Genomic DNA, 26,559 nt, shown 5'->3' with positions numbered 1-26,559 from the left:
TCTTTTGTCAAAAGGGGAAAATATCTCCACTCTTTGAAAGGGCTATTTCTAACATTCATTCTACATTAGACTTATCAATCATTTGTCCCCTTTTTCCTTCTCTAGAAGAGAGATTGAGAAGAGAATAATGAATGAAATGGTTCGAAAATCGGTATAGAAGGTTGAACAAATTTTTAATGAAGCTAGTCTATTAATTAGATAAATCTCGCATCGTGTTCTTTCTCTGCTTTATTTGATAAGGGATAAGAAATACTATTCAATTAAAAACAAAGAAAAACTATGAATGCAATTTGAAATAGCTTGAGTTTGAAAGCTACCTACTATTTATCGACAGGAAAGAAAATAATTATTGATTGTTTTACTTATTTACTGTAGTATGACGGACTTAAAGATATTCTAGGAAGATTATCATTTTTCTATCCAAATACGATCATATCTTTATTAATTTGTTGAACCCAGAGGGTCATCGTAAGCACCAAGGTCAATCACATTAGTAAATATAATTTGAGGTAATCAAATAAGATTTTACTTTGTCTAAAAATAATTAGACTATAGTTGGCTAAGATAGAACAAATTCTTAACGGCGTCGTATGGGGATATTCAAAGTATCTCTTATCGGCTAAACCCCTGGTGTTTGATAGCCGTTTAAACATTCTCCTAAAACCCCGCCGGAAAAATAAAATCCGACATGCTCCTTCTCTACTACACCTCCCAATATGGCGGCGGTCTCTGCTAAAACCCCAACTATATCTCTCCCTTTAGACCCCCAGAACCCTCAATTCTCTAAACTCCATTCTTCTAAATCTCTAAATTTCTCTCATATCTTCCAAAAATCCCATCTTTTTTCCCTTAAAAAACCCCACCAAAATTCTATCCTTAGTTCCTCTTCCACCTCTACTCCCACCACTGACCCGAATTCCCATCTTATCCAATTATGCTTCCACAACCAGCTGGAACAAGCAATAGTGTTCTTGAAGTCAATAAAGGACCTTCATGGCACCATAGAAGAAGACACTTTTGTTACTTTAGCTAGGCTTTGTGAATTCAAGAGAGCATCGAATGAGGCGTGTGAAGTATTTTCTTGCATACACAACTGTATGACCCAGTTGAGCTTGAGGCTTGGAAATGCCTTGCTGAGTATGTTTGTCAGGTTGGGGAATTTGGGTGATGCTTGGTATGTTTTTGGGAAAATGGAGGAAAGGGATGTGTTCTCTTGGAATGTTTTGATTGGTGGGTATGCGAAAAATGGGTATTTTGATGAGGCTTTGGATTTGTATCAACGGATGTTGTGGGTTGGAATTAGGCCTGATGTCTATACTTTTCCTTGTGTCTTGAGGACTTGTGGGGGTTTGCCTGATTGGAGAATGGGTAGGGAGATACATGCTCATGTAATACGTTTTAGCTATGATTCGGAAATCGATGTCGTTAATGCATTGATTACAATGTATGTTAAGTGTGGTGATGTTTGCAGTGCAAGAGTGCTGTTTGATGGAATGTCTAAGAGAGATAGAATTTCTTGGAATGCTATGATTTCGGGTTACTTTGAGAATGGTGAGTTTTTGGAGGGGTTAGTCTTGTTCTCCTCAATGCGGGAATTTGGTTTTTTTCCGGATTTGATGACTATGACAAGTGTGATTTCAGCTTGTGAGGCTCTTGGGGATGACAGGTTAGGGAGAGCACTTCACGGGTATGTGGCAAGAATGGAATTTTATAGTGATGTTTCGGCTCATAACTCTCTCATCCAACTTTATTCAGCTATTGGGAGCTGGGAGGAAGCAGAAAAGATCTTTGATAGGATACAATGTAAAGATGTAGTTTCATGGACTGCAATGATTTCGGGTTATGAGAGTAATGGGTTTCCTGAGAAGGCCGTTAAAACGTACAAAATGATGGAGCTAGAAGGTGTCATGCCGGATGAAATTACTATTGCTTCTGTTCTATCTGCCTGTACGTCATTAGGCCTTCTAGAAATGGGTGTTAAGCTTCAACATGTAGCCGAAAGAAGAGGACTTATAGCATACGTGATTGTCTCAAACACTCTGATCGACTTGTTTTCAAAGTGCAACTGTATTGACAAGGCATTGGAAATTTTTCACAGGATACCGGATAAAAACGTCATATCTTGGACTTCTATCATTCTTGGTCTTAGGATAAATAATCGCAGTTTGGAAGCTTTAAATTTTTTTAGAGAAATGAAACGCCATCAGGATCCCAATTCTGTTACCTTAATGTCTGTCCTCTCTGCATGTTCTAGAATCGGTGCACTGATGTGTGGTAAAGAAATACATGCATATGTATTGAGAAATGGAATGGAATTTCATGGTTTTTTACCCAATGCACTCCTTGATTTCTACGTGAGGTGTGGAAGGAGGGCCCCAGCACTGAATCTGTTTCATATGCAGAAAGAGGATGTTACTGCTTGGAATATCTTGCTGACTGGCTATGCTCAGCGAGGGCTAGGTGCACTTGCAATCGAGCTTTTTGATGGAATGATAAGTTCAAGAGTAAAGCCAGACGAAATTACTTTCATTTCTCTGTTACGTGCTTGTAGTAGATCTGGGTTGGTGACTGAAGGCCTTGATTATTTGAATAGCATGGAGAGTAAATACTGTATTGTTCCCAATCTGAAGCATTATGCTTGTGTGGTTGATCTGCTAGGCCGTGCAGGTTTAGTGGAAGATGCTTATGATTTTATTCTATCATTGCCTGTGAAACCCGATTCCGCTATCTGGGGGGCTTTATTAAATGCGTGTAGGATCCACAGGCAGATTGAACTTGGAGAACTAGCAGCTAGACACATCCTTGAAACAGATGAGAGAGGTGTGGGATATTATGTACTCCTCTGCAACTTCTATTCTGACAATGGTAGATGGGATGAAGTTGTAAGATTAAGGAAGATTATGATAGAAAAAGGACTGACTATTGATCCTGGTTGCAGCTGGATAGAAGTAAAGGGAAATGTGCATGCATTTCTTAGTGGTGATAACTTACATCCCCAAAGCAAGGAGATTAATGCAGTTCTAGAAGGATTTTATGAAAAAATGGAGGCAGCACGTCGTAGTAAATCAGAGAGACATACAGTAAATGAAGTTAAAGACTCAAAAGCCGAGATCTTTTGTGGACACAGTGAGAGACTAGCTATTGGATTTGGTCTTATAAATACAGCTCCAGGGACGCCTATTTGGGTTACAAAGAATCTTTATATGTGCAAGAGCTGTCACGACACAATCAAGTTTATCTCTGAGGTTGTTCGGAGGGAGATTGCAGTTAGAGATACTGAGCAATTCCATCATTTTAAGGATGGAAGATGCACATGTGGGGATGAAAATTATTTGGGAGAAACTTGAAATTCATAACCAGAAGGAATCGAATCATAAGTGGCAAAATAGAATCTGTTCATTGTGATGGGCAAAGCCAGGTGTTTATATTCAGGATGTAAGCTGACGAGCTCCTGGATAGAGTACCCAACACACCTCTAGGTTGCTATCCCAGATGAAATCTCATCCACAGCGTGGCATTGCACCGTCTGTTTCTTCTGCAGACAACATCAACTGCCCTTCAGCAGGAATGTTTGTTTCCCCTGTGGTAATGCTCTCGAAAGCTAGAATATTGTGAAATTTTACAATGTCGAAGACAATTTTGTGATACTCAACATAGAGGTGCCTGATTTACTGTATATAGCACATACCTTTCTCCCATACTTGAAGATAGGGGCTAGTTCTTGGTTACTTTAGCAAAGTGGTTTTAGAAACTTGTATATCTTGGTGGTGGTATGATTTTGGTGCTCATAGAGCTGGGAGGCTTGGCTAGATTATAGTATATGTTCTTGCTTGTAGAACTGCATGAACCTGAAGGGTCATGAAAACAAACATTGGTTTCTCATAAACCTGTACCAAATCTTTCTTCAAATATAATGTCCGACGGAGAAGGATGCTTTGTATTGTCTGCTGAAAAAAAGTTAATGAAGTTGAGAAAAGGTAAGTTCACACTACATAATGGATGTGCATAAAGACATGATTTGACTATTGGTTAGCTCTGTGGTATCTGATCTCAATGGATCAACAATAGCATTGAGGTCATGTAATTTTTTGTTGTTAATGTTTCACTGACCAGCAAACCTATATTCTTTTTAAAATTGTCGACACAAAGAGTTGTGCGAGAAATTTTTCCTCTTATTTTTCTTCACAATCTGATTTTGCCTTGGAAAAAGCATAACCGGACATGTCATCTTCCATACTCCCAAGGGAATTCAATATGACTACTTTATTAGAAATCTTTATGCCAAACAACAAGCTGTTATTACAAATCCTTCAAAAGAATAATAGAGTACACTATTTGTATAAAGAAATCAAGCACAAAGCACCATTCACACACGAAAATTTAGTTCTATATCCAAACCTACATCTTCACTGCTTTCTTGATTGTTTTGATGGATGATTTTATGAAGCCCATATTACCTCCTACCAGACTTTCATCGCTATCATCACCAACGACTGATGGCTTCTTCCTCATGCAATCCACTCTCTTTTTCATGCCACTCAAGAGGAGAGATGGTGAGGATGGGATACGCCTAAACAACCTAACACTGTCAGACCTCAATAGTTCTCTTTCCTTATCCTTTTCGCTCTTCCTTGCAGTTCTTTCGCAGCTGCTAGATCTCCCTACTCCCTTAGAAGCAGAACCTACATCACTGGCCCTCCTTTCTGGAATTAAACTGTAGGGAGGAGGATTTCTGCATAGTAAATTTTGACCCTTAAGTTCAGTTCTTACTTCCTTTTTCCCATTACCTCTGTTTGAGAATGATTTCCTGGCTGCCATTTGAACAACTTCCTCTCTTTTTGTTTCTTCTTCCTGATGGACATCTTCTTTTTCATTTTGCACCTTCTGTGGCAGTTTCACATCCCCAGGTATTTCTGCATCCTCAGATTCAGATATCTTCATCTCCTTTTGTGGGTACTTGATATTCAGTTTTGTTATCGTGCCATCAATCTCATTAGTTTCATCTTTTTCTGCATTTAGAGTTCTCTTACCACTATCGTTCTCCTCAGCAGTCTTAATACCAAAGTCAGTTGGTTCTTCAGAGTTATCCAAAAGCAACTGAAGCCATTTTTCAACATTTCCTTTCCCACGCTGCTGTCTGCTCTCTTCGTCCTCCTCCTGTCTTTCAGTTTCATGAAAAGTGGGAAATCCACGGTTGCATGTTATCTCATCTTCTTCTTCTTCTTGTATCTCATTGTTTTGAACCTTCTGATCTGTTGGATCCTCATCCTTCACCTGCAGATTAGTGTTGTTACTGCGATCAGAGGGGATTCCTATGCTGATTCTGTGAGTTTCCCTCTCTTGTCCTCCATTTAGAGATAGTCTAGCCTCGTATGCTTTCTGCTCTTCCTCCAAAAATACTCTCAACTCCTTATGCATAATGTCCTTGGGATTCATCTCGGACAAGCATAGAACTCTCATATCATCTTTCTCAAATTCTGCCTTTGAGCAGCTGCCAGGTAGAAGAAGATGAGTCTTCTCATCTCTCTCTCCACCCGGAAATTCATCCATTCTCGATCTTTTTCTTGTTTGGTCCCACTCAGGTCTTATCTGTTGCTCGAGTTCATCTCTCTGTTTGAATCTCCTGTGTAGGTCTCTCTCTGCAGAATCACAAATTGCTCTTTGAGCTTCAAGTCTTGCCATAAGGGCATTAGCTGCTGCCTGATTCAACCTCACTTGTTCTTTATACACAATACTCCTGCAAATCACATAAACCAAAAAAGTAAGAGACTAAGAGCATATAACCACACAAGCTAAATGGATTTCTATTTTTCTAATCGACATGTTTCTCCAGAGATCTTACTGGTGCATGGCATCTCGAATCATCTTCTCAAGCATAGATTTATAAGAAGATTGTGCCTCAGCTAATCGTCGACACTTCTCAGCTCTCCTTCTTTTCTTTGTTAGGATTAGCTCCAAATCTTGTACAGCTGCTTTCTCCTCCTCAGTCTTCTGCTTCAATTCACCTACTTCATCATCCAATTTCTGTATTTCTGCCTGCATCTTTGCTGTCTCATCTCTGTGTCTTAAAGAATCTCTAGCTATCACAATAGCCTGGTATGGATTGGTTTCCATGGTTGGATCTTCATTTTCTTTCAGATCCATTTTTGATCTCTTACAAGCTGTCACAACAGAAAAACCAAAAACACAAAGCTCATTAAAACAAAAAAAAACAAAGAAACAATGACTAGTTTAACACGATTTTTTGGAAACTAACCAACAATAGGAGTGTTTGATCTTGGTCTCCTATTTATATCCAATGATTTCAGAGCTGAGGAAGAATCAAAAGACTCCCTTCGAGATAAAACAACAGCTGCTGGAGCAAGGCCAATCTTTTCTCTCGACTCAACAAAATGTTGAGGAAAAACATGTGAATCAACAGTTTGTGAGGCATTCAATTCTTCACTTTCACCTTCAGAAAACAACCAGGAAAATGCTCTACGCCTGAAAATAATGACACAATGAGGATCTAGTAGTTGCAAAATCTCACTTTGAAACTGGAAATGCACTCAACAAATATACACAGCATCCAACCTGAAATCTGCATTTGATATAGCAAAGATGGACAAGAACTGGTTTATCGATATACCAACTTGTAGATCCCACCAGGGTATAAGGAATTCTAGCTTGTTATTCTTTTTCTTACAGGCTTGCCACTGCATTATCCGCAGATTGCTTGGAACAGTCAGTCCTCCTCCTGCAATTTCATTGAATGTCACATATACAGAACTCATTAAACGCAGAAAATGATCGTTGATAACGTAACTTTTTGTCAATGTACGTAAGTTAAAGTCTATGCAGTAAAACACAAGGATGATGAGTAATTACTGGAGCAAGGAAACCAGTGATCAATTTCCCATGCCAAAGGTGAAGCTGAATCAGCATGATAATACAGAACATTGCCATACGAGTCTATTCGAAATACTTCAGGATCAAATCCTGCATTCCTGGAGTTCAAATCATAATCAAGAATGAGAAAAAGACTTCTTTTCCTTAGTTATTCAGTTTGGATAAACAGAATAGCATCACAATTGATTCTTACCCCAGGTGGCTAAGTTGCTTCCACAACAGAGACATAAACATCTTGGTCTTTGTGTTTGGTTGTGCATTCTGCTCAATGATGGGAAACATTTCGTCCAATTCCTTGGCTCTCAAAACCTATTACCAATCAAAATTCTGCTAAGATTGATTTGTTCTAAATGAAACTTTATTGTTGTCCAAGATCAGTTAAGTGATTTGAAATTGAAAATCAAGGTATCAAATTCACAAGGTTTGATGGAAAAAACCAGTATTTCCCTCACTGAAATATAACTCTTAATCAAATTCTAAATCCATAATTTCAAAATTACAACTAGTTCAGTGCTAAGAACCTTAAAAACTGAACCCATCGAAATTAAATCTTACATCCGCCACTTCCGCTAGTAGCAACTAAATTAACAAATAGAAGCAAGAAAAGCAAATCCACCATAAATCCAACAAAAAATTGGGGAAGGGGGTGCTCAGATTGTGTTAAAAATCCAAGAGGACAGATTAATCCATTCTTTATGGTGAACCAGAGCAAGCAAGATAAAGCAAATCCATACATAGATTTAATCAAATTCCACATCGAATAATAATTAATCTTGAATAAAAAGATTGAGTCTTTATGTTACCTCATGTTGTGGCAGAGCATATGGAGTGAAAGTGAAAGGAGGGCCACGGCTGAAGGGGCCAAAGCTTCGATCTTTACAGATCTTGGCATAGGCCTTTGGGTATCCAAGACCTTGATCAATCACCATTTCTTCAGGGGTAAAAACAAGATCGCCAGCCATTGGATTGAGGGGAACCTCTGTTTCTTTTGCAGAAGAAATTGAAGAATGAAAAAATCGGAACTGAAGAGAAAAACAGAGCAAAGGTGATTTTGATGAAACAAAAGGAGAGACCAACGGTCATGTCATTTTTAAAAAGGTAGAGATTTGTAACGGCTACATATGTTGGCCTACATTAACAGCTCTCCCATATAAGTTCAGATGTTTGTCATTAAAGTCTTGACTATATTTAGAAGGACTATATTACCCTTATGAAGTACAGATATGAGCTGAGCTGGATGGATATTTGTAATCTACACAAGGGTAATTTGGTCAAACAAAGGGAACGTTGTAGAGAACAGGTCATCATTTAAGTTTGAACAAGAGTGAAACAAATATTATATTATTACTCCTAGTAAAAGGTCAAAGTGAAAAGTTCCTTTTTAGTACGACAAATCGAGTACACATATGAGGAGGCTCTTGCTAAATTCGATGTCGTACCCACATTGCAGGAGGGGGAATTCCTTAATTTTATGAATGTTCTTGATATTTTTATTTGAATTCGATAAAAATTTTCAGAAAATAGTCAATTTTACTTTAAAAATTTATATGTGAAATGCCAATATAATGGAATGAAGTTTATTTTTTTTATGATTTTTCTATAATTTGAACAACATATTGTATACTTGCGGGATTTTTAGAACTTTAGCAGATTATGCTAGCTAAAGTTGAATTAGACAAAAAAAAATGGAAAAATTATATATAATAGCAAATTAATAACCTAAAAAAATGGAATAGCTAGGGTTTGATTTAATTGTGCTCCATAGCAAACGTTAGCTAAAATTTGACAGCGTCTCTCTCCCAGAAATCTCGCTCGCCACTCTCCATTCTCGCTCGCCTCTCTGCTTTATACACATAAGTGTATAATTTTGTTTCTGTTTTGTATAAAGCGAGAGAAAATTGTATATACACATGCAAAAATATATATCTTCGTGTTATACACTTAATTATAAAACTTACAAACATTTTTACTTCAAATATTGCAGAGAAAAAGGCCAACAAATTATACAATTGCAGTGAAATACAATTTTCTCTAGCTTTATACAACAAAAGTGTATATATTATGTTTCTGTTTTTGTATAAAGCGAGAGAAAAACATATATCTTCTTGCTATACACTTATAATTATGCAATATACATACATTTCAATTCGATTCAACTGTATGCAAAGCAAATTTTATAAAAATATTGCAGCGAAATAGTCAGCAAATTATACAATTGTGCATTATACAATCGCAGTGAAATAGGATAGCGAATTATACAATTGCAGCGAAATAGGCCAGCGAATTATACAATTGTATATGTATAGCGAATTATACAGTTTTATGTTTGCTATGGAGCACAATTATGTAAACTTTGCTATAACATACAAATATAAATTTTTTGTTTGCTATACGTGAAAGTTGCCCAAAAAAAAAATAGCTATTGTATTTGTGAATTTCATCCATAACTCACAGTATCAAATTGGACCATGGAAGCCCAAATATTTGTCGATAGCCCAAAGTTTAGTCCGTATGTGGGCTTGGGATTTCTTCGGATCCTAACAATTCTCATGTTCCCTTCCTTTTTCCTTTGATTCATGTTTGACAGCTAAATTTTTTAATTGTATTATTTGACCCTATCCCTTTTTAGATTGTAAATTCGATCCTACTCATTCATAAAATTATTAAATAATACATCAATATATCATCTCAACAAAATTTTACCAAATGCCTTTTGGTGCAGTGAAGAGATGATTGTTGAAAGTCACTTTCATACTCGTTAGATTAGTAAATAATAGCATGACACTTGTACTTGTCACGACTCCTTCCTTATCTTGGACTTAAATTCTCCACAATTATTTTGTACAGATATTTGTTTGTGATCAACATCAACAGATCCGAATATCAACGGCATCTTAAACACAGTTCCAACCTTCACCACTTAAAACGTTTATAAAATGATAAAACGCTTTTAAACATACCATAATATTTATATCACCTATTAAATTACATTTTTATTTGCAAATTCGACAATAAATAAATATATAAAATCAAAAGAAATTTATTTACTTTTTTACAAATGAACGTCATTTTTTAAATTCTAACCATATAATATAAATTGAGACTGAGGAATTTATATTAGAAAAAAAAAAGAATTGCCTTTTCGTGTTTGGGTTCGCGCGACTTTCATCTCATTTGCCAACTCCCTCCGGGCAAAAATGGCTGAACAAACTTCTGACCGCACCACTCCCCTCCTCCGCCGCAACTGGTGGGGCAGCCATCTTTCCGCTCATACGTTCACCGGCTCTCTCCGCCTGAAGACCTCCCTACTTTCCGAACTAGGTGGCTCCGTCGGCGATTTAGGCACTTACATTCCCATTGTCTTAGCACTCACATTAGTCAGCAATCTTGACCTCAGCACTACCCTTATATTCACTGCATTCTACAATATCATCACTGGTGCTATTTTTGGAATCCCCATGCCTGTTCAACCCATGAAATCTATTGCTGCCGTCGCCGTCTCCGAGATACCTCATCTCACTGTTCCCCAAATTGCCGCCGCCGGAATTACCACCGCCGGCACACTTTTATTCCTCGGAGTCACCGGGCTTATGTCCTTCTTCTACCGCTTTATTCCTCTCCCTGTTGTTCGCGGCGTTCAGCTTTCTCAGGGCCTCGCTTTTGCCTTCTCTGCTATCAAATACATTCGTTATAACCAAGATTTTACCTCTACAAAGGCTAGCGCCACCTCCCCACGTTCGTGGTTTGGCCTTGACGGCGTTATTCTGGCTCTCACTTGTGTGTGTTTTCTTATACTCGTCACAGGCTCCGGTGAAGTTGTTGAGGACGACGAAGATGAAGACAGGAGCGATCGGCGTAGATTACGAACACTATCAGCAATTCCGGCAGCTCTTATAGTATTTTTACTGGGATTGATCCTCTGTTTTGTTCGTGATCCTTCAATCATTCACGATATTAAATTTGGCCCATCAAAAATTCACATTTTGAAAATTACATGGGAAGATTGGAAAAGCGGTTTTCTCCGGGGAGCGATTCCTCAGATTCCGTTATCCGTATTGAATTCGGTGATCGCTGTGTGTAAATTGTCAGCTGATTTGTTCCCGGAGAAGGAAGTGTCTGCAACTCGAGTCTCTGTAAGTGTTGGACTAATGAATTTGGTGGGTTGTTGGTTTGGGGCAATGCCGTGTTGCCACGGTGCAGGGGGGCTGGCTGGACAGTATAGATTTGGTGGGAGGAGTGGTGCATCGGTGGCGTTTCTTGGATTGGGTAAATTGGTTCTTGGTTTGGTATTTGGGAGTTCATTTGTGAGGATTTTGAGTCAGTTCCCTATTGGTATACTTGGGGTGCTTCTGTTGTTTGCTGGGATTGAATTGGGTATGGCATCAAGGGATATGAACTCAAAGGAAGAATCTTTTGTTATGTTGGTTTGTGCTGCCGTTTCATTGACGGGTTCCAGTGCTGCATTAGGATTCGGGTGCGGTATTGTGCTGTTTTTGCTGCTGAAGTTGAGGGAATTGGACTGCTTCCATAGTTGCTTTGGGAGATCAAACGGTGAAACTAGTCTCGATCCATAAGATGTAGATTTCTTCCATAAATTATTTATCTTCATTTGCTAACTTCGTATAACTATCTATTACTTATTACATGATTGTATCAGTACAAAATCACTTGTTTCATGAGCTACTATCCTTCATAATCCTATATATATCTTCAACCAAAAAAATAAGAAAAGATTCTGTATTTCTTGGATATCAGTTTGATATATAGGGATCTTGTTTGCAGATTGTGTGACTATACCAATTAGGAGGCAATGTGGTTGTTGTTTGGTCCTGAATAACACCTTGTCTGGATCATTGTAATTTATTATATTATATTGTATCGTTACTATACCGTTTTGATTGTTATTTAAAATGTATTGTTAAATTTTGTTGTTATGTAACAATGGAAATTCCTATTTTATGTAACAATTAAAATGTTACTAAACAACAACAAGCAATACAATTTAGCCAAACACTGTATTTACCATACAATAACATAATACATTATGAAACAATGGATAACAATGATCCAAACAAAGTGTAAAGGAAAGAACCTGAATTTATAAATAGAACACTACAACAAAAATAACTTTTAGCGGCATTAAATATTGACACTAATAAAGAGTGTTAAAGTCTTTGCCGGCATTAGTTAAGTGTCATTAGAACCAATATCGCTAAAGATTTTAGGGACATATACAAAAAGTGACAATTACCGCTAAATATGGTGGTCATTTTTACTGTAGTGAAACCGAACAAAAAATTTGCTCTAACGTGAGGAAGAAAAAGGAAAAACGTCTTGTTTGAGTTGGGGAAGATTGTCTTCCAACAATATATAACACTCTCTGAATAGTAAAGTATTTAAACATAAAGTAGCAATCTGAGCCTATTGAAGAATTAACGTGCCTCTAGGTGATTGAGTAGTTGTGTACACTGTTTTACAATCTTGGCGTGAAAAAAAAATGGACAGTACGGGACGATTGAGTGATTTTCTCATGCTGATTCACTTGGCTAATGTAAGAATAGGTTCATATTATTTCAAAGCTGAGCTATGACTCGAATTACTATTGTGTATAGCTTTGAAATTCATGTGTCAAGATGAATCTGTGCAATGACAGAAGCATTTGACATTGATGTAGTTTCAAAGCGCCATATCAATTAGCACGATGCAATTTGTAAGAATCAAGAACTATTATTCATCATGAAGTGAAAGATGTTATATATAATGTCAATGACTTAGATTGCAACCAACACTCCGTGCAAAGTGGCGAGTCATGACAATAAGCTCTTGACTACAGAAACAAATCTATGTGACTGTTTCTACTGTCTTGAGAGCAGTCATTCCTATACAAAACTGCTTCTTTGGAACAACCATTTATTTTTTTCAAAAAATAATGGCTACTTCCTTTGAGAAGCTCGCATCTTAGGGTTATTTAATCAATTATATCTTAATCATTAAATTTAATTTATGTCATATGCTGCTTTCAAAAAAATTTTAAAAAAAAATAAAGAAAAGACTAATCGAATTTATTTAATATTTTTTTTTGGATACATCTAAGGGCCAGATCTAAGATTCAAATCTATTCCTTCCTTTTAGAAAATCTCTTCTTTTATTACTCCATCTAATCTCATTTCCTCCTACCAAATTGTTAATACTTGCACTAAAAATTATTTGTTTTAAGGAATCCCTCTTAAACGCTAAACCTTGTCGAAAAATATGATTTCTTTTTAAAAATTCATACTATAATCTTCATGTATTATGAATCACAACATAAATAAATGGTAGACGTTATCAAATTTCTCTTAATAGTTCGCATGATATAAGAAATTTATTGTTCATTTTTCCTCATTCATTACATTGAAAATATCTTTTCCTTTTACTTGTCCGGTCCAATGTATTATAAGAAAAATAATTTCTTTTCTTAGTATAAGGGTGTGTACTTTCTAGTATGAACAACCAAAAGTCAACTGAGTGAGTAGTTCAAGAGCAGTCCTCTGAAAATTAGGTAAATTGATTAATTGAGATCTGTTTAATTAATAAACAACTATTTTAGTTCTTTCCCGATTAATATAATACTCTTTTGATCTCATCTTATATTTCAATTTTTTGTATTAATAATTGAATCATAATATTTATTATTTTATAAAATTTATATATAAATTATTAAATTTAACAATTATATGTTAGTTAATCCGATCATTTGTTAATAAAAATGACCTAAAAATATTAAATAAGAATTAAAAAGTTGCATTATTATTTAATATATATAAAAAATTAAAATTAAAAGATAGTCATACAGGAGAATATTAATAAAAAAACAGAGATAGAGCGTAGAGGAGTTGGTACATAGTAGTTTGTAAGAAATATTTGACTCGAACTTCAACAGTGTCGCCATCATCAGCTATCTTGATTTCAACTTCACACCTTACTCTCTCTACTTACCCTAATTATCAAAATCAAAAGCACCAACTTGTCCCTTTTTTTTCCTCAAATTGATCAACACTTTCCTTTGATTCTTTGTTCTATTTCTCTCTTTCTATGAAGATTTGAGTTACCAGGTAAGTGCACCTTGCTATTTCCTCATCAAGATTCACTAATTCCCATCTCAAAGACTTGATCTTTATAAGTTCCCAAGTTTTTTTTTGCTGTTTTGATTTCGATATTAGCAAGTTCAAATCTTAGTCCTAAAAAGGGTTAGTCATGAATTTCTCTGTTTTCTACTAATACTTGAAGAATCTTGATTTAAGGGGTTTGGGGAAATGTCTTTTTTTGCTTCTTATTGGACAATGGCTAGTATTATTATCTGGTTGATGTTGTTGTCTGTTGGTTTTGTTCATTCTTATGTGGTAGATGGAGAGTTAGGACCTAGGACTAGAACTTCTATGCCTTACAAATATGAAAGAACTGATGAAGTCAAAAAAGAATGTGCTTTTGTTTTAGCTTCTGCTTCTGAATTGGAACCTGATGATAACAGAATTTATAGCATAAAACATGAATTAAGTTTTCTGAATGGAGATTGGAGGCAAGTGTCTAATGGGGCTGCTTCAATAATGCCTTTTGATGATAGAGATCTTTCAAACAGATCATCGGATCTTCGATCTCCGTTGAACTTAGTTTCTTTTTGGGTTACGAATGTTGATCGTGCTCATCAGTCTAAGAAATCAGTGAGTGTGAGTGGGATATTGCAGATTGGTATCACCCTAGATGGCTTGTTTTCAAGTAAACCATATGAGAGAAGTCCTCATTTTGATATTTGGCCCGGTCATTCCCAGCTTTCGGTGACTTTTGAAGGAGTATACATTGAATCGAAGAAAAATCAAGGGGAAAGAGTCATGTGTTTGTTGGGGACAACAATGTTGCCTTCTCGTCAGCAAGAGTCTACTGATCCATGGCAGTGGGTAAAGGAATCTGGTTATACTAATCAGCCACCTCTTATGCAAGATGATCAAATTTTGCTCGTGCTTCATTATCCTAGAACAAATACACTGACAAATAGAGCTGTTCTAGGAACCATGAAAAGCTTAAACCCAAAGACGAGTTTTAAGTACTTTGATGAAGTTCATATGTCTTCTTGGCTGGGAACTTCTTCAAAGTACGAATTCGGCTCTGAAAAGTTTGTGTCAAAAGCTTGTGATCCATATCCGTACAAAGATAGTCTGAGTACTGAGATAAATACTTATCGAGGGCTTGACTTCTGTTATATTCTTCAAAGATTCACTCAGCAAGAAGCCTTAACAGTTGTGCCAAACTGGAAATGCAACGGTACAGATGATTTTTGCAGTCAATTGGGTCCATTCAGATCGGACAAGGAGATAAATGCCACTGATGGGGGTTTTAAGGACGTCAAGCTTGTCCTTCAGGATGTTCGATGTGATACAATATCTGTAAAAGATAATGTCACTTCTTCTAGGGTCTCTTCTGTGTTTAGAGTGATTTCTCCATTGGAGAATCAGTTCACCGCAGCACAAAGGACTGGGCTTAGTAACATGACTCTTTCTGCTGAGGGAATTTGGAAATCTTCCAGTGGACAGCTTTGTATGGTTGGTTGCCGAGGAGTAGTTGGTGCAGAAGACAGCAACTGTGATTCGCGAATCTGCTTGTATGTTCCACTCTCCTTTTCTATAACACAAAGGAGCATAATTATTGGCCATTTTTCCAGTATTGATGGAAGCAGTAGGCGTTACTTTCCTTTATCATTTGAGAAACTGATCCGCCCTGTTGAGCTGTGGGATCAATATACTGCTTCTCGTCCATACTACAAATACTCAAAAATCAATGCAGCTGCTACAGTCCTTGAGAAAAATGAGCCCTTTACCCTTGGTTCAATGTTTAAGAAATCACTGTTGACATTCCCAAGACTGGAGGATGCAGATTCTTTTTCCGTCAGCCTTTCGATTCTTTCTGAAGATCTCTCCCTACACACCTCAGCAGTTGCAGATCAAATCTCTGGTTCAGCTAACCAAAGAGTTGAAATTGAAATGGAGATTCTTTCTCTTGGTCAAATGTTTGGGCCTTTGACAAACGGTTCCATCGGTGAAAAAGAGAATTCTTATCATGCTAAGGCTGAATACACAGAAAAACAGCTTCTCTTAAATGTTTCTGCTCAACTTAGTCTCACTGGGACGTCATACAGTAACATCTCGTTGCTTTTTGTTGAGGGAATGTATGATCCACATGTCGGAAATATGTACCTCATTGGTTGCAGGGATGTTCGAGCCTCTTGGAAAATTCTATCAGAAAGTATGGACCTTGAGGCTGGATTGGATTGTCTGATTGAGGTGGTTATAACATACCCACCAACCACTGCTCGTTGGTTGGTCAATCCAACAGCTAAAATCTCCGTATCCTCTCAAAGAAATGATGATGATCCACTCTACTTTAATCCCGTAAACATTAAAACATTCCCCATTATGTACAGGAAGCAGCGAGAAGACATTCTTTCCCGTAGGGGCGTAGAGGGCATCCTGCGCATCTTGACACTCTCTCTGGCAATATTTTGCATTCTCAGCCAACTATTTTACATCAGAGGTAATGCGGAATCGGTCCCGTATGTCTCGCTTGCCATGCTAGGTGTCCAAGCTGTTGGATACGGCCTACCTTTGATCACAGGTGCAGAAGCTTTGTTCAAAATGATGGGTGCTGAAATCAATGAGACTCCATCTTATGATCTTGAAAACAGCCAGTGGATTCGTCTGATTGATTATACTGTCAAGGTTCTTGTGCTAGTTGCCTTTTTAGTAACAGCGAGGCTCAGCCAAAAGGTGTGGAGATCCCGTATCAGATTATCAGCAAGGAGCCCTCTTGAACCACACCGTGTTCCAAGTGACAAATGGGTACTTGTCAGTACAGTGGTAATGCATGTTGCTGGATATATCATTGTTCTGTTTATCCACTCCTTCAATACAAGCCAGAAACCTCTTCATGCTGAACGTTACGTAGATTCCACTGGAAATTTTCACACCTTGAGGGAATGGGAAACTGAATTGGAGGAGTACATGGGTTTGATTCAAGATTTCTTTTTGCTTCCTCAAGTAATAGGAAACCTTTTTTGGCAAATCCATTGCAAACCACTGAGGAAGCTATATTATATTGGACTTACGTCGGTTAGACTTCTGCCTCATGTGTATGATTACATCAGATCTCCTGTTCCCAATCCCTATTTCTCGGAAGAGTACGAGTTTGTGAACCCCAGGTTTGATTTTTACACAAAGTTTGGAGACATTGCCATACCAGTGGCTGCAGTTGTACTGGCAGTTGTTGTGTATATTCAGCAGAGGTGGAACTATGAGAAGCTTAGCCAGACACTTAGATTGGGCAAGATTAAGCTTCTACCAGTTGGGTCCCGAGTTTATGAGAGGTTACCTTCTGCTGAAGCTGAACTTACCTCCGGTGTCAAAGACCGGGATGTGGACTGACTGAGATTATTACTCTTGAAAAAGAATGTCTACTCACTGACTTGTTGTATGTACATTTTGAGCACACTTTGTTTCTTGCGGAATTGTTTGTTGTTTTTACCTGCCTGATAATGAGGTACATAATTAACTAAATGAATCCATCATGCATGAGATGTTCCTAGAATTTAATTAACATTTTAATTACTGGTTCAACATAATCATGTTATAGGCCCTTACCCTATGTTATTAAATTCACTATTTTGGTGGATCAGACACATGACATTTTTGAAGAGTCGAAGCAAGACTTAAAAAGAGAGAAAAAAACAAAAGGGAAAAAAAAGATTAAGCGCCGTTGCCGGGGATCGAACCCGGGTCACCCGCGTGACAGGCGGGAATACTTACCACTATACTACAACGACTTTGATGCTATACGATCGAGTATCTTTTAAAAATATAAAATCATTTTTTCAATAATTTAAGCACAACAAAATCACATGACAAAACGATGGGACAATATACAATCTAATGACTGAAGAAACCAATTAGTATCTATTTTTGTTTTCTTTCCATTAAGTTGTTTGTTGGTCTCTTAAATAATTTAATTACAATGGAAGGTTAAAAGTAGGACGATTTTTAACATTCTTAATTAGATATCTCTTATTTAATCTCGAGAAATAACTTCCCTATATTTACTCGTAATGAAGATTCTTTCAAAAGCCACATAACCTTTGATCAAATTGCCAAAAGTGTATATCAATCAGAAACTTGCAAAGAAACAAAAAGAAAATTTTGCAAATAGGAGAAGTAAATCAATGACTTCCAATTGAAATACGATATTATTTAAATGTCCTTATGATAAATCAACTCGTTTATATAACATATAAACAGCCCATATTGATTTCCTTTATTTAAAGTTGTCATATATCCAATATTATTTCCACCTGAATATGATTTTTCATCCTACAGAAAGGGCAGGAATAATTGAGAACACAACTCTCACGGTCCAATCAAGACTTAACATTATCTTTACAAAGGTAAATATATTTGCATGAGTGAAGACATAGCTATTTTTTGGTTTGGGGTTTGGCTATTTTGTGGAGAAAAAGGCACATGATTTCTCAAGACAATCACTACTAGCATGGATGTTTTAGCCCAACATCACTTCTTGAGGTATACACAAAGACACCAAACCTAATTAAATTAAATTAAAACCGACTTGTACGCCGTAATACATTTAAATGACTAAATGTGGGCTTTTGTTTTCTACTATTATTATTTTTTTAAGAAACATTGATTTGCCGCTATGCCGTCCTAATGTTTGATCTAATCTACTTAAATCTTGTCCTCCTCTTTTTATTTTGTAAGTTATAACGTAACATCATGTTTCTTCTTCTGTCTTTTATTTATGTTCACACGCACCTCATATAACACTTTATTGTGAAAGAAAACTCAATTAAATGAAATATTATTAAAGTAATTCTAATAAGTATAACAGAAAGTATTAATTAAATTTCTTTTTTCTTATTTTTAAAATTTTATGCTCAGTCAAACAATATTACAGCTCATATAGAGCGTCTTCCCTCTATCCACCCACCGCGCGCGACAGAAGTGCCAACACACGTTGTTCCTTGTTTGCATCTAATATTTTTATTTTGAATGATGTAATATGATTGACCTTTAGCTTATCCTCTAGTACTAGTAAGCGCCCCATTTCTATGGGAACCCTTCATTTTGTCCAATGTGTTTTATATTATATATACACACACTCACTTTATATCAAATGAATTATCTTACTTTAATAATAATATAATAATATATTACATGTCTACTTTCGATGTAGCCATATAAAAGTTAAATTTTGTTAGTTTAGTTTTTTTAGATTTTTGGTATGGAATCCAATATGTTTTTAAAGTTAAATATTCATATTTATGATACGATTATTTAATTAAACTTCTACATATAAAAATTATGTTCTGGATCGAAATAATGAATTAAGACGAATCTGCTGACCTAAAGCTACACATGCCCCTATATAAAAGTTCTCACAAAGATAAAGATTGATCTAAATTCTTCCAATGGGTCAAGAAGGAACATAAGTAGAGAGATATTTTCAGGAAAAAAAAAAAAAAAGTGGATACTTCTTGTTATATTAACCTACTTGGACGCCACTTTGATCCTTGGAATTGGCAAACCCAATACGAGGAGCACAAAGCCGAACAGATGAAAGTGCTTTATCGAAATGTTTTGCCTTAGTTCCCAAATACTCACTCCACGTCACTGGCCTATACATTTGAGGGTTCCTTTGGTCTACCAATTTCGATAGGGGTGAAATTTTCACCCCTGACGGTGGCCCATATAGATAGGCCACTGAAAGACGATGTCGAGTCCTGTTCACTATCGCCCGATGTAGAACACTCGGGTACAACCCGTTTGACAATATGTGTAACAAATCACCCACGTTGATAACTAATGCCCCGCGAAGCGGAGGAACCGTTACCCACCCGTTTCCTTCTTTAAATACCTGTAAACCACTTGTATTGTTTTGGTGAAGGATTGTTAATAGGGTAGAATCCGTATGTGCAGCAAGACCCATAGCCCGATCCGGATCCGGACAAGCCGGGTAAGAATTTAGTTGTAGGGCCGAACTACCGCTTCTTGGGCCAACGGCCCATTTAACATCTTCTTTTGCTATTCCAAGGGACCCAAGCATTAAACCCATTAATCTTCCCGCTAGCTTTTCCATTTCATTTTCGTACTCTTCGATGACGTCACTGAAAAATTCAAAAAAATAATAATTAAAGATACGAAAAATAGTTACTTTTTTTATAAAAAAAAAGTGGCGAAAAATTGTGTAGGTAGGTGCACGGATTTAATATTTTTTGTATAGGGTTTAATTAATGTGTACCAGAATTTATTGTAATCGTATGGCCAAAGTTGGCGGGCATGTTCCAGAGGGGATCCAAAAATTGTGAATCCTTCGGACCACATGAGCTTATCGAAAAAAGAAGAAATTCGAGCGACTCCATAGCCAGCGATGCCATCGGACGATCGAGCTGCTTTTAATTTTTGTTGCATCGGAAGGGAAAATAATCTCGTCCCGTGTGTTTCCATATGGTTAAGTAATCGGTGCGATATATTGTGGTTTACTATTTGGAAGGCACCCCATGTTTTGCATGCATGGCCAATTGTATCCATGACAAATTTATGATCATGGTTTAGATCGATTACTGGAATGGACTCCGCATTAATATTACGCGATCCATCGTCGTCCAATGAGGATTTCCATGCATGTGATTCGGGTAATTCTTTTATCGAGTACAAATCGAGTTGTGATGAGATAATTGAAGGCATAGTAGTAGAAGTTAGGAGTTATTGGAATTGAAGAAGAGGAATTGGAATTGGAATTTAGTTGTATGTGAAGAGGTGATGAAAATGAGAAGAATATATATATAGACAAGGAATGCTGGGAAGAAATAATAAAAATATAATAGAAATGAAATACTGTAAAATTTGAGTGGTTTAGGGGAAGTGTTGGTGTCGATATAAGGAAGGGGACAAGAAATGAAAGGAAGCAAATGGATAGAATAGACTATCATTGGACAAACGAAAGATCAAAAGTTTAATGGACCATCCTGTCCTCAAAGAAAAATTTAATCCATAACATATAGTAGTATACTCTAATATATCTCCATACCATTCCAATTTCGACAGTTAACTGAATTCAATTCAATTATAGAATTATTTTTAAAAAAAAATTGAAAATATATACATGAAACATCATAAATCATAATTATTAACGATCTAAAATATTTAAAGATATACAAAAAATACGATTTGAATTTCAAAATACAATAAAGATCAGAGGAAAAATTAAGTGGGAGTTTGTGAGTTCGGACGAATTCAATAGTTTTTTCTGATGTATTAGAAAATTGGCAATTTTTTTAATTAAAAGATACGCAAAATTGATTAACGGCTTAATAATAAGGAAGGGATTATGAAAATGCTTTCCACGCTAGTTTTCTAGGTTCAAAAATATTTTTCTTTTTTATCTTAAACTTTAAACTTCAACATTTTTATTTTGACTCTGCCAATGTCATATAAATTGAAATATAAATTTCTGCACGTTAAGGCATCTATCTCTAATATTCCTTCCCACACATATGAGACATTCTTTCTCCCTTTATAGTTATAACCATTAACATCGCAAAGTTGTATGGGTATATATCATTAGTCATGAGTTTAGATAAGATATGTTTTAATATTGTCCTAATTAGAAGTCAAAATGAGAATTTGCATTTGGTATACTATTAAACAAGTATTTAACCAAATATTGACAAATAATTGTTTATATAGTTTTAATAAAGATTTAAACAAATAATAGATTGGCTATAGTACATAAAACCTCACTAAATTAAGATTCGGTAAATTAATAATTTTTAAGATAATATGTTTTTCAATTTCGATCTGGGTCAATGAAAAAAATTACTTATTTTGATAAAAGTATAAGTATCTCTAAGATAATTAAGTGAAATGTGATTCTATTGTGTTTTGCTTTTTCATTAAACTTTAAATCTAATTGAAGTTCATCTCTATTTTTTTTTATTGCATCCAAAAGTTATGGTGTTGTCCTTTTGTATTGCACCAAAAAAATCATGAAGAGTTCTAGATACGATAAATGTTTCCTTACGCGTGACTGATTTCAAAGGTATGTTTTATGGTATCCAGAATTTTTCTAAATTTTGGACATTTAATCAATATGTATAATTTTTACCTGGATAATCCACTAGGTTATTGACGTTCATTTTATTGCGGTAACTGAAATCATTAATTATGATCTTAAGTGCATAAATGATGTTTTCACAAGTGGATTCATTTAAATTCTTTGAGATTTCATCATCCAAACAAATTTTGTAGTGTAGAAAACAATTTGTTGTTGTCTCTTGCTGAACATTTATTGTCCAAGCCAGAATTTCAAAATTGATAGCATACAAAACATTAGTCTTTCATGAACCAGTTTCATGTCCACTTCTTATCATTTTAATATTCAAAAATATGTTACGATAATACATCTTCAAAGCTTTTATTATCCTAACATCACAAGGTCGAGTCTTAAATTATTTTATAAATTACTAATTATTAATTTATCGATTAAATAATACCTTTATAAAATAATAACATGTCACGGTCATAACTATATTAATTTAGTGAAGTTTTACTGTAGACATTTGATGTACATTATTTTAATGATTTTTAAAAAAGATATCAAGTTTTATGTCCGCAATTAAAGATGAAAATTGGACAAACTATCTCTGTGGTCATAACACAAAATTAAACAAAATTTATGTTGATTATTAAAATGATATGGTTCTAATTTTTTATGTCAGTATATTGTGTATATATTGAACATCAAACAGAGAGAAATCTAAAGCGAAAATCATTCGATTAAAGTATCTAAGTGAAATATAATGCCAACTTTAATAGCTCACTAATAGATTTGACCATAAATATTTATATTAACTTAATAAAATTAAATAATTTTTTTGTCCTTTAAATATATTTACAGTACTCTTGATTTTAATATAATTATTATTAGTTTGGTATATTGTTTACTATGTATTAAAAATTATGCCTAATAAATTGGATAATTACAATGTAAATTAATGAAATAATAGTTAGTTGATAAAATTTATTTATTGGTATAAAAATAGATGATACACCTTCATGATGCCTAGTAAATTTTGTAAATGTTGAAGATAAATAAGTGTTCGACTCAAATCATACATCGACTTCGAGCTCCTCTCTTGCATCTTAATTGAGAATATTGTCACTAGGGTTGTTCATGATTATGGTTAACAATTAAATCAAACTGTAATTCGAATCAAACCCATTAAAAAATCAATACTTGGTTTAGTTTGATTAAGTTTGATTTTTATATTTTGAAAACCGATATTATTTGGTTAGGTTTTACTAAAACACAACCGCAAAAATAATTAAACCAAACCGATAAATTAGATATATAAATTTTATAATAATTTATATATTATTCACAAATAAGTTAAAAATATTTTGTTAAATTTTAATTAACTTAAGTCTTTAACTTTATTATTTTCTCAATCCCACTAAATTTAACCCAAGTATAACAATCTCAAATCCAAGTTCATCAAAATTTATTTTAGTCTTTACATATTGTATTTCACATAAAAGAGTCACACACTCTAATATCGCTTAATTGCTTGACTGAACCAATATTAGCATTTCTGTAGATTGTTCATTTAATTGGTGTTTATGTCTATCGAGATATGTACATATTCAAAAAAAATATTACTTTCAACCTGAATAAACCAAAAAAACATAATCAAACCGATAATAATCAAACCGATGATAATTTTTTTCGTTTGATTTGATTTGATTCTAGAATTTAAAAACCAATTAAATTAATTTAATTTTAATTTTAATTAATAATCAATCCAAAACGAACTAAGAACTGTCACCACAATATTAAGGAGATACCAACTTTAATACTAGGTACTTGTAATACCCAAATCCAACTGTCAAGATTTTGACTATTCCAGTCACATTTTTTAGACATTATGCACGTAAAAAGGAAAAGCCTTATGAAGTGAAATTTTCAATATTATTTTAAAGTGGAAATTCGTAGCTAAGATTTTTGATAAATAAATGAGGTACGATCAAATTTGTCTATGAACAATACAGTTCAGTTTTTAATTACAAGTCTACAAATATTAACAAAGTTAGAATTTTCTCATATCAAAATATAAAGAATTAATTTTTTTAAAAAAAACAATGATTACATAATTATCATGCTATATAATATAATTTTTCAATAAAATATTATCATTTTGAAATCTTTTTTAAGTACATGTGACTCCACCAATGCTTATAGGCTTTAACATTAATTTTTTATCCTATACACTGTACTGATTTAAAATTCATACAAGGCAAGCTTGACAGCAAACTCCTTTTGAGTTGTAACTGCTAGTGGTGAGAAATGAGCTATATATGTCTGTTTATTTCATATGGTTTTTGTCTTGTTATATGAATAATAATATCATAACTTCCCTACTAGCTAGGTCCTAATAATAATATTTGATCAAACCTAAAACATAATGTAATGCTTTTTCTTCCCTGCCCCCACATGACATCCTGATCCTAGAAACCAAATGCCCCAATTCCCCTCTCCTATTGGCCTATCAAATTTATGACAACAATGCCCTCCACATATAATATCTAGCATTTGTTTTTTTTTTTTAATTTTTGTATTGAAGAAATTAAAAACCATAAATCTCTATAATCTTATGTTTACTGTTATCATACTCAAAGAGGGATAGAAAATGGATGAATAATCTATAAGAAACATTAGCAAGGGTATTTTCGTCATTAAATAAAAGTTAGATCGTTATTTTTATGTTCTTTTTAAACTTGTTCCGACGAGCGGTAAAAGTCACTTTTAATATCTTTAGGGGCTAGATTTTGTGTGTTTTGTCCCCTTCTTTTAATCAAGCACACTTAAATTTCTTTAAGCAATCACTAATTTTGTCAATTTATAGATTTCTTTGTTTGATTGGTGTACTTTTGTCTCCCAAACTTTTTCTTTTATCTATCTTAGACAAGATAGGTGTTATGCAAAATTCTTGATAATTTTTTTTTTTTTTGGTGGTATAGGCCATAAGATTGTGTGGTGGTGGTGGTCACAGAACATAAAGAGAACAAATTAAAAATAAATGGCTCCTAGGAGTGTCAATTTTGTGATCATTTGCTTATTTATTGGGACAATCATATCCTATCATGTAACAAAAGGATATATATATATTTATATTATATATACAAGGACACATGAATAAAATGACCACCATATTACTTGCATATGCACTTCACGTGGCATAGACGTGATTAGGTTGGGGCATTATATTTTGCTTTTGTGTGTTGGCCTATATCAATTTTAGGCTAATGTATACGTCCTACACATAATCTGTTTTTCTTGTCACACAATGAAGAATATTTGTGTAGCAAGTCCAATCGGAACATAAACCTTTTGTTCAAGTATTCTTATTATATATACTGGTATATCACGCAGATCAATAGAATTAGAGATAATGTCTTTTAAATTTAATTATTAATCTAATTATTATAAGCTTGAAATGTTTAAGATCATGTGTCAAAGAATTATAAATAGTCTTACAAAGTTAAATTTAAAAATATGATTGATTCAAATTGAAGTGAATTGGATAAATTAAGAGTATGTGTTAGATGGGCTTAAAAGCTGGTCAAACTGAATTAAAAGTCATTTTTTTACTTATTAGAGTGTTTGACAATTATCAAAGTGACTTATTTGAAGTAAAAAATGACTTATTTTAAGCCAAAAACTAAAAGTTAGGCGAGAGATGCATTATTTTTCAGCTTAAAAGTCATTTTATGTTGATCAATTACATTACCTTTTTGCCCTTAATTATTTAATTAGTATTAGTATTAGTATTAGTATTATTATTATTATTATTATTATTATTATTTGTGATGATAAAGAAATATGTGAATGATAGGAAATATTATTACTTATGGATGTAAAATATAAATTTATTTTGTTTTAATTTTTTTTAAGTATAAAAACCTTAAATTAATCAAAAAATTTATCATGTTAACAACTTTAAGGGTATTTCAGACATTTTGATTAAAAAAGTGTTAACCAGCACTTATTTGTCAAACACATCAACAACTTCTTTTTCAACTGCAACACTTTTATCCAAACACATAACTATTTATTTTAAATGTAAGTTTCAGCACTTACAATATTACTTTCTAAAGTTACTTTATTTAAGCAAATTCATACACAAAGAAGTAGAAAGTAACTGTAAATTTAAGTGCCCCCTTGTAACTTTACTGTATAAATTATGTATAAGTATGTATATTATTTATAATTTTAGTATAAAATACACATTATTTATAAACTTTGTATATAATATTAATTTAAATGATGGGATAATTTAAACCACAATTATAACAATTTTTTTTTTACTCTAACATAAAGAAAGAGTACAATTGCATTGCTTTGAATTTGTGATCATATAATATTGTTGTTATTATTATTGTTTTTATATAGTATAGTAATAGGTGTTGGTTTGTCCATAGGACAAGGATACAAAAGTAACAACATGAATTGCTCAAATACCCATGAGCTAGTGAGGTCTATTGCATATTGATGGTAGATTTGAAATTTTACCTTCTG

At 34.4% G+C, this 26,559-nt stretch overlaps 5 protein-coding genes and 1 non-coding gene across 6 annotated transcripts; 3 read left to right on the top strand and 3 right to left on the bottom strand.

The window, feature by feature from the left end:
- Positions 1 to 24: 24 nt before the first annotated feature.
- On the top strand, positions 25 to 4,188 carry LOC101255183 (pentatricopeptide repeat-containing protein At1g15510, chloroplastic). The gene has a single exon (XM_004235677.5). It carries the CDS (start codon positions 717 to 719, stop codon positions 3,345 to 3,347), a length of 2,631 nt encoding a protein of 876 aa, XP_004235725.1. The 5' UTR covers positions 25 to 716; the 3' UTR covers positions 3,348 to 4,188.
- Positions 4,189 to 4,245: 57 nt separating this feature from the next.
- On the bottom strand, positions 4,246 to 8,006 carry LOC101263895 (uncharacterized). The gene is made up of 7 exons (XM_010320280.4): positions 7,692 to 8,006; positions 7,082 to 7,197; positions 6,868 to 6,986; positions 6,574 to 6,736; positions 6,257 to 6,483; positions 5,843 to 6,161; positions 4,246 to 5,737 (listed from the first exon to the last, which is right to left on the bottom strand). The coding sequence occupies exons 1-7, from the start codon at positions 7,848 to 7,850 to the stop codon at positions 4,399 to 4,401; spliced, it is 2,442 nt and encodes an 813-aa protein (XP_010318582.1). The 5' UTR covers positions 7,851 to 8,006; the 3' UTR covers positions 4,246 to 4,398.
- A 1,846-nt stretch (positions 8,007 to 9,852) lies between these two features.
- On the top strand, positions 9,853 to 11,811 carry LOC101255480 (molybdate transporter 2). Its single transcript, XM_004235678.5, has one exon. It carries the CDS (start codon positions 10,086 to 10,088, stop codon positions 11,460 to 11,462), a length of 1,377 nt encoding a protein of 458 aa, XP_004235726.1. The 5' UTR covers positions 9,853 to 10,085; the 3' UTR covers positions 11,463 to 11,811.
- Positions 11,812 to 13,722: 1,911 nt separating this feature from the next.
- LOC101255778 (uncharacterized) lies at positions 13,723 to 17,502 on the top strand. The gene has a single exon (XM_004235679.5). It carries the CDS (start codon positions 14,184 to 14,186, stop codon positions 17,337 to 17,339), a length of 3,156 nt encoding a protein of 1,051 aa, XP_004235727.1. The 5' UTR covers positions 13,723 to 14,183; the 3' UTR covers positions 17,340 to 17,502.
- A 163-nt stretch (positions 17,503 to 17,665) lies between these two features.
- Positions 17,666 to 17,737, bottom strand: TRNAD-GUC (transfer RNA aspartic acid (anticodon GUC)). Its single transcript has one exon. It is a non-coding gene; the product is annotated as a tRNA-Asp (tRNA).
- A 1,620-nt stretch (positions 17,738 to 19,357) lies between these two features.
- On the bottom strand, positions 19,358 to 20,699 carry 3OH-2 (3b-hydroxylase). Its single transcript, NM_001246926.3, is given in 2 exon segments — positions 19,358 to 20,089; positions 20,224 to 20,699. Coding segments are annotated over 2 exon segments (1,068 nt in total). The 5' UTR covers positions 20,670 to 20,699; the 3' UTR covers positions 19,358 to 19,467.
- Positions 20,700 to 26,559: the final 5,860 nt, after the last annotated feature.

Source organism: Solanum lycopersicum, chromosome 3 (assembly GCF_036512215.1).
Source record: "Solanum lycopersicum chromosome 3, SLM_r2.1".
Lineage (NCBI taxonomy): Eukaryota > Viridiplantae > Streptophyta > Magnoliopsida > Solanales > Solanaceae > Solanum > Solanum lycopersicum.
The sequence above is the reverse complement of the archived record's forward strand: the minus strand, read 5'-3'. Positions and strand labels throughout refer to the sequence as shown.

Coding starts and splice junctions, on each gene's coding strand:
- LOC101263895 (XM_010320280.4), bottom strand. CDS start 7,850: ATGGCTGGCGATCTTGTTTTTACCCCTGAAGAAATGGTGATTGATCAA. Junction 6,737..6,867: donor TCACTGGTTTCCTTGCTCCA/GTAATTACTCAT, acceptor ATGAAATTGCAG/GAGGAGGACTGACTGTTCCA. Junction 6,162..6,256: donor ATCAAACACTCCTATTGTTG/GTTAGTTTCCAA, acceptor CTGTTGTGACAG/CTTGTAAGAGATCAAAAATG.
- LOC101255778 (XM_004235679.5), top strand. CDS start 14,184: ATGTCTTTTTTTGCTTCTTATTGGACAATGGCTAGTATTATTATCTGG.
- LOC101255480 (XM_004235678.5), top strand. CDS start 10,086: ATGGCTGAACAAACTTCTGACCGCACCACTCCCCTCCTCCGCCGCAAC.
- LOC101255183 (XM_004235677.5), top strand. CDS start 717: ATGGCGGCGGTCTCTGCTAAAACCCCAACTATATCTCTCCCTTTAGAC.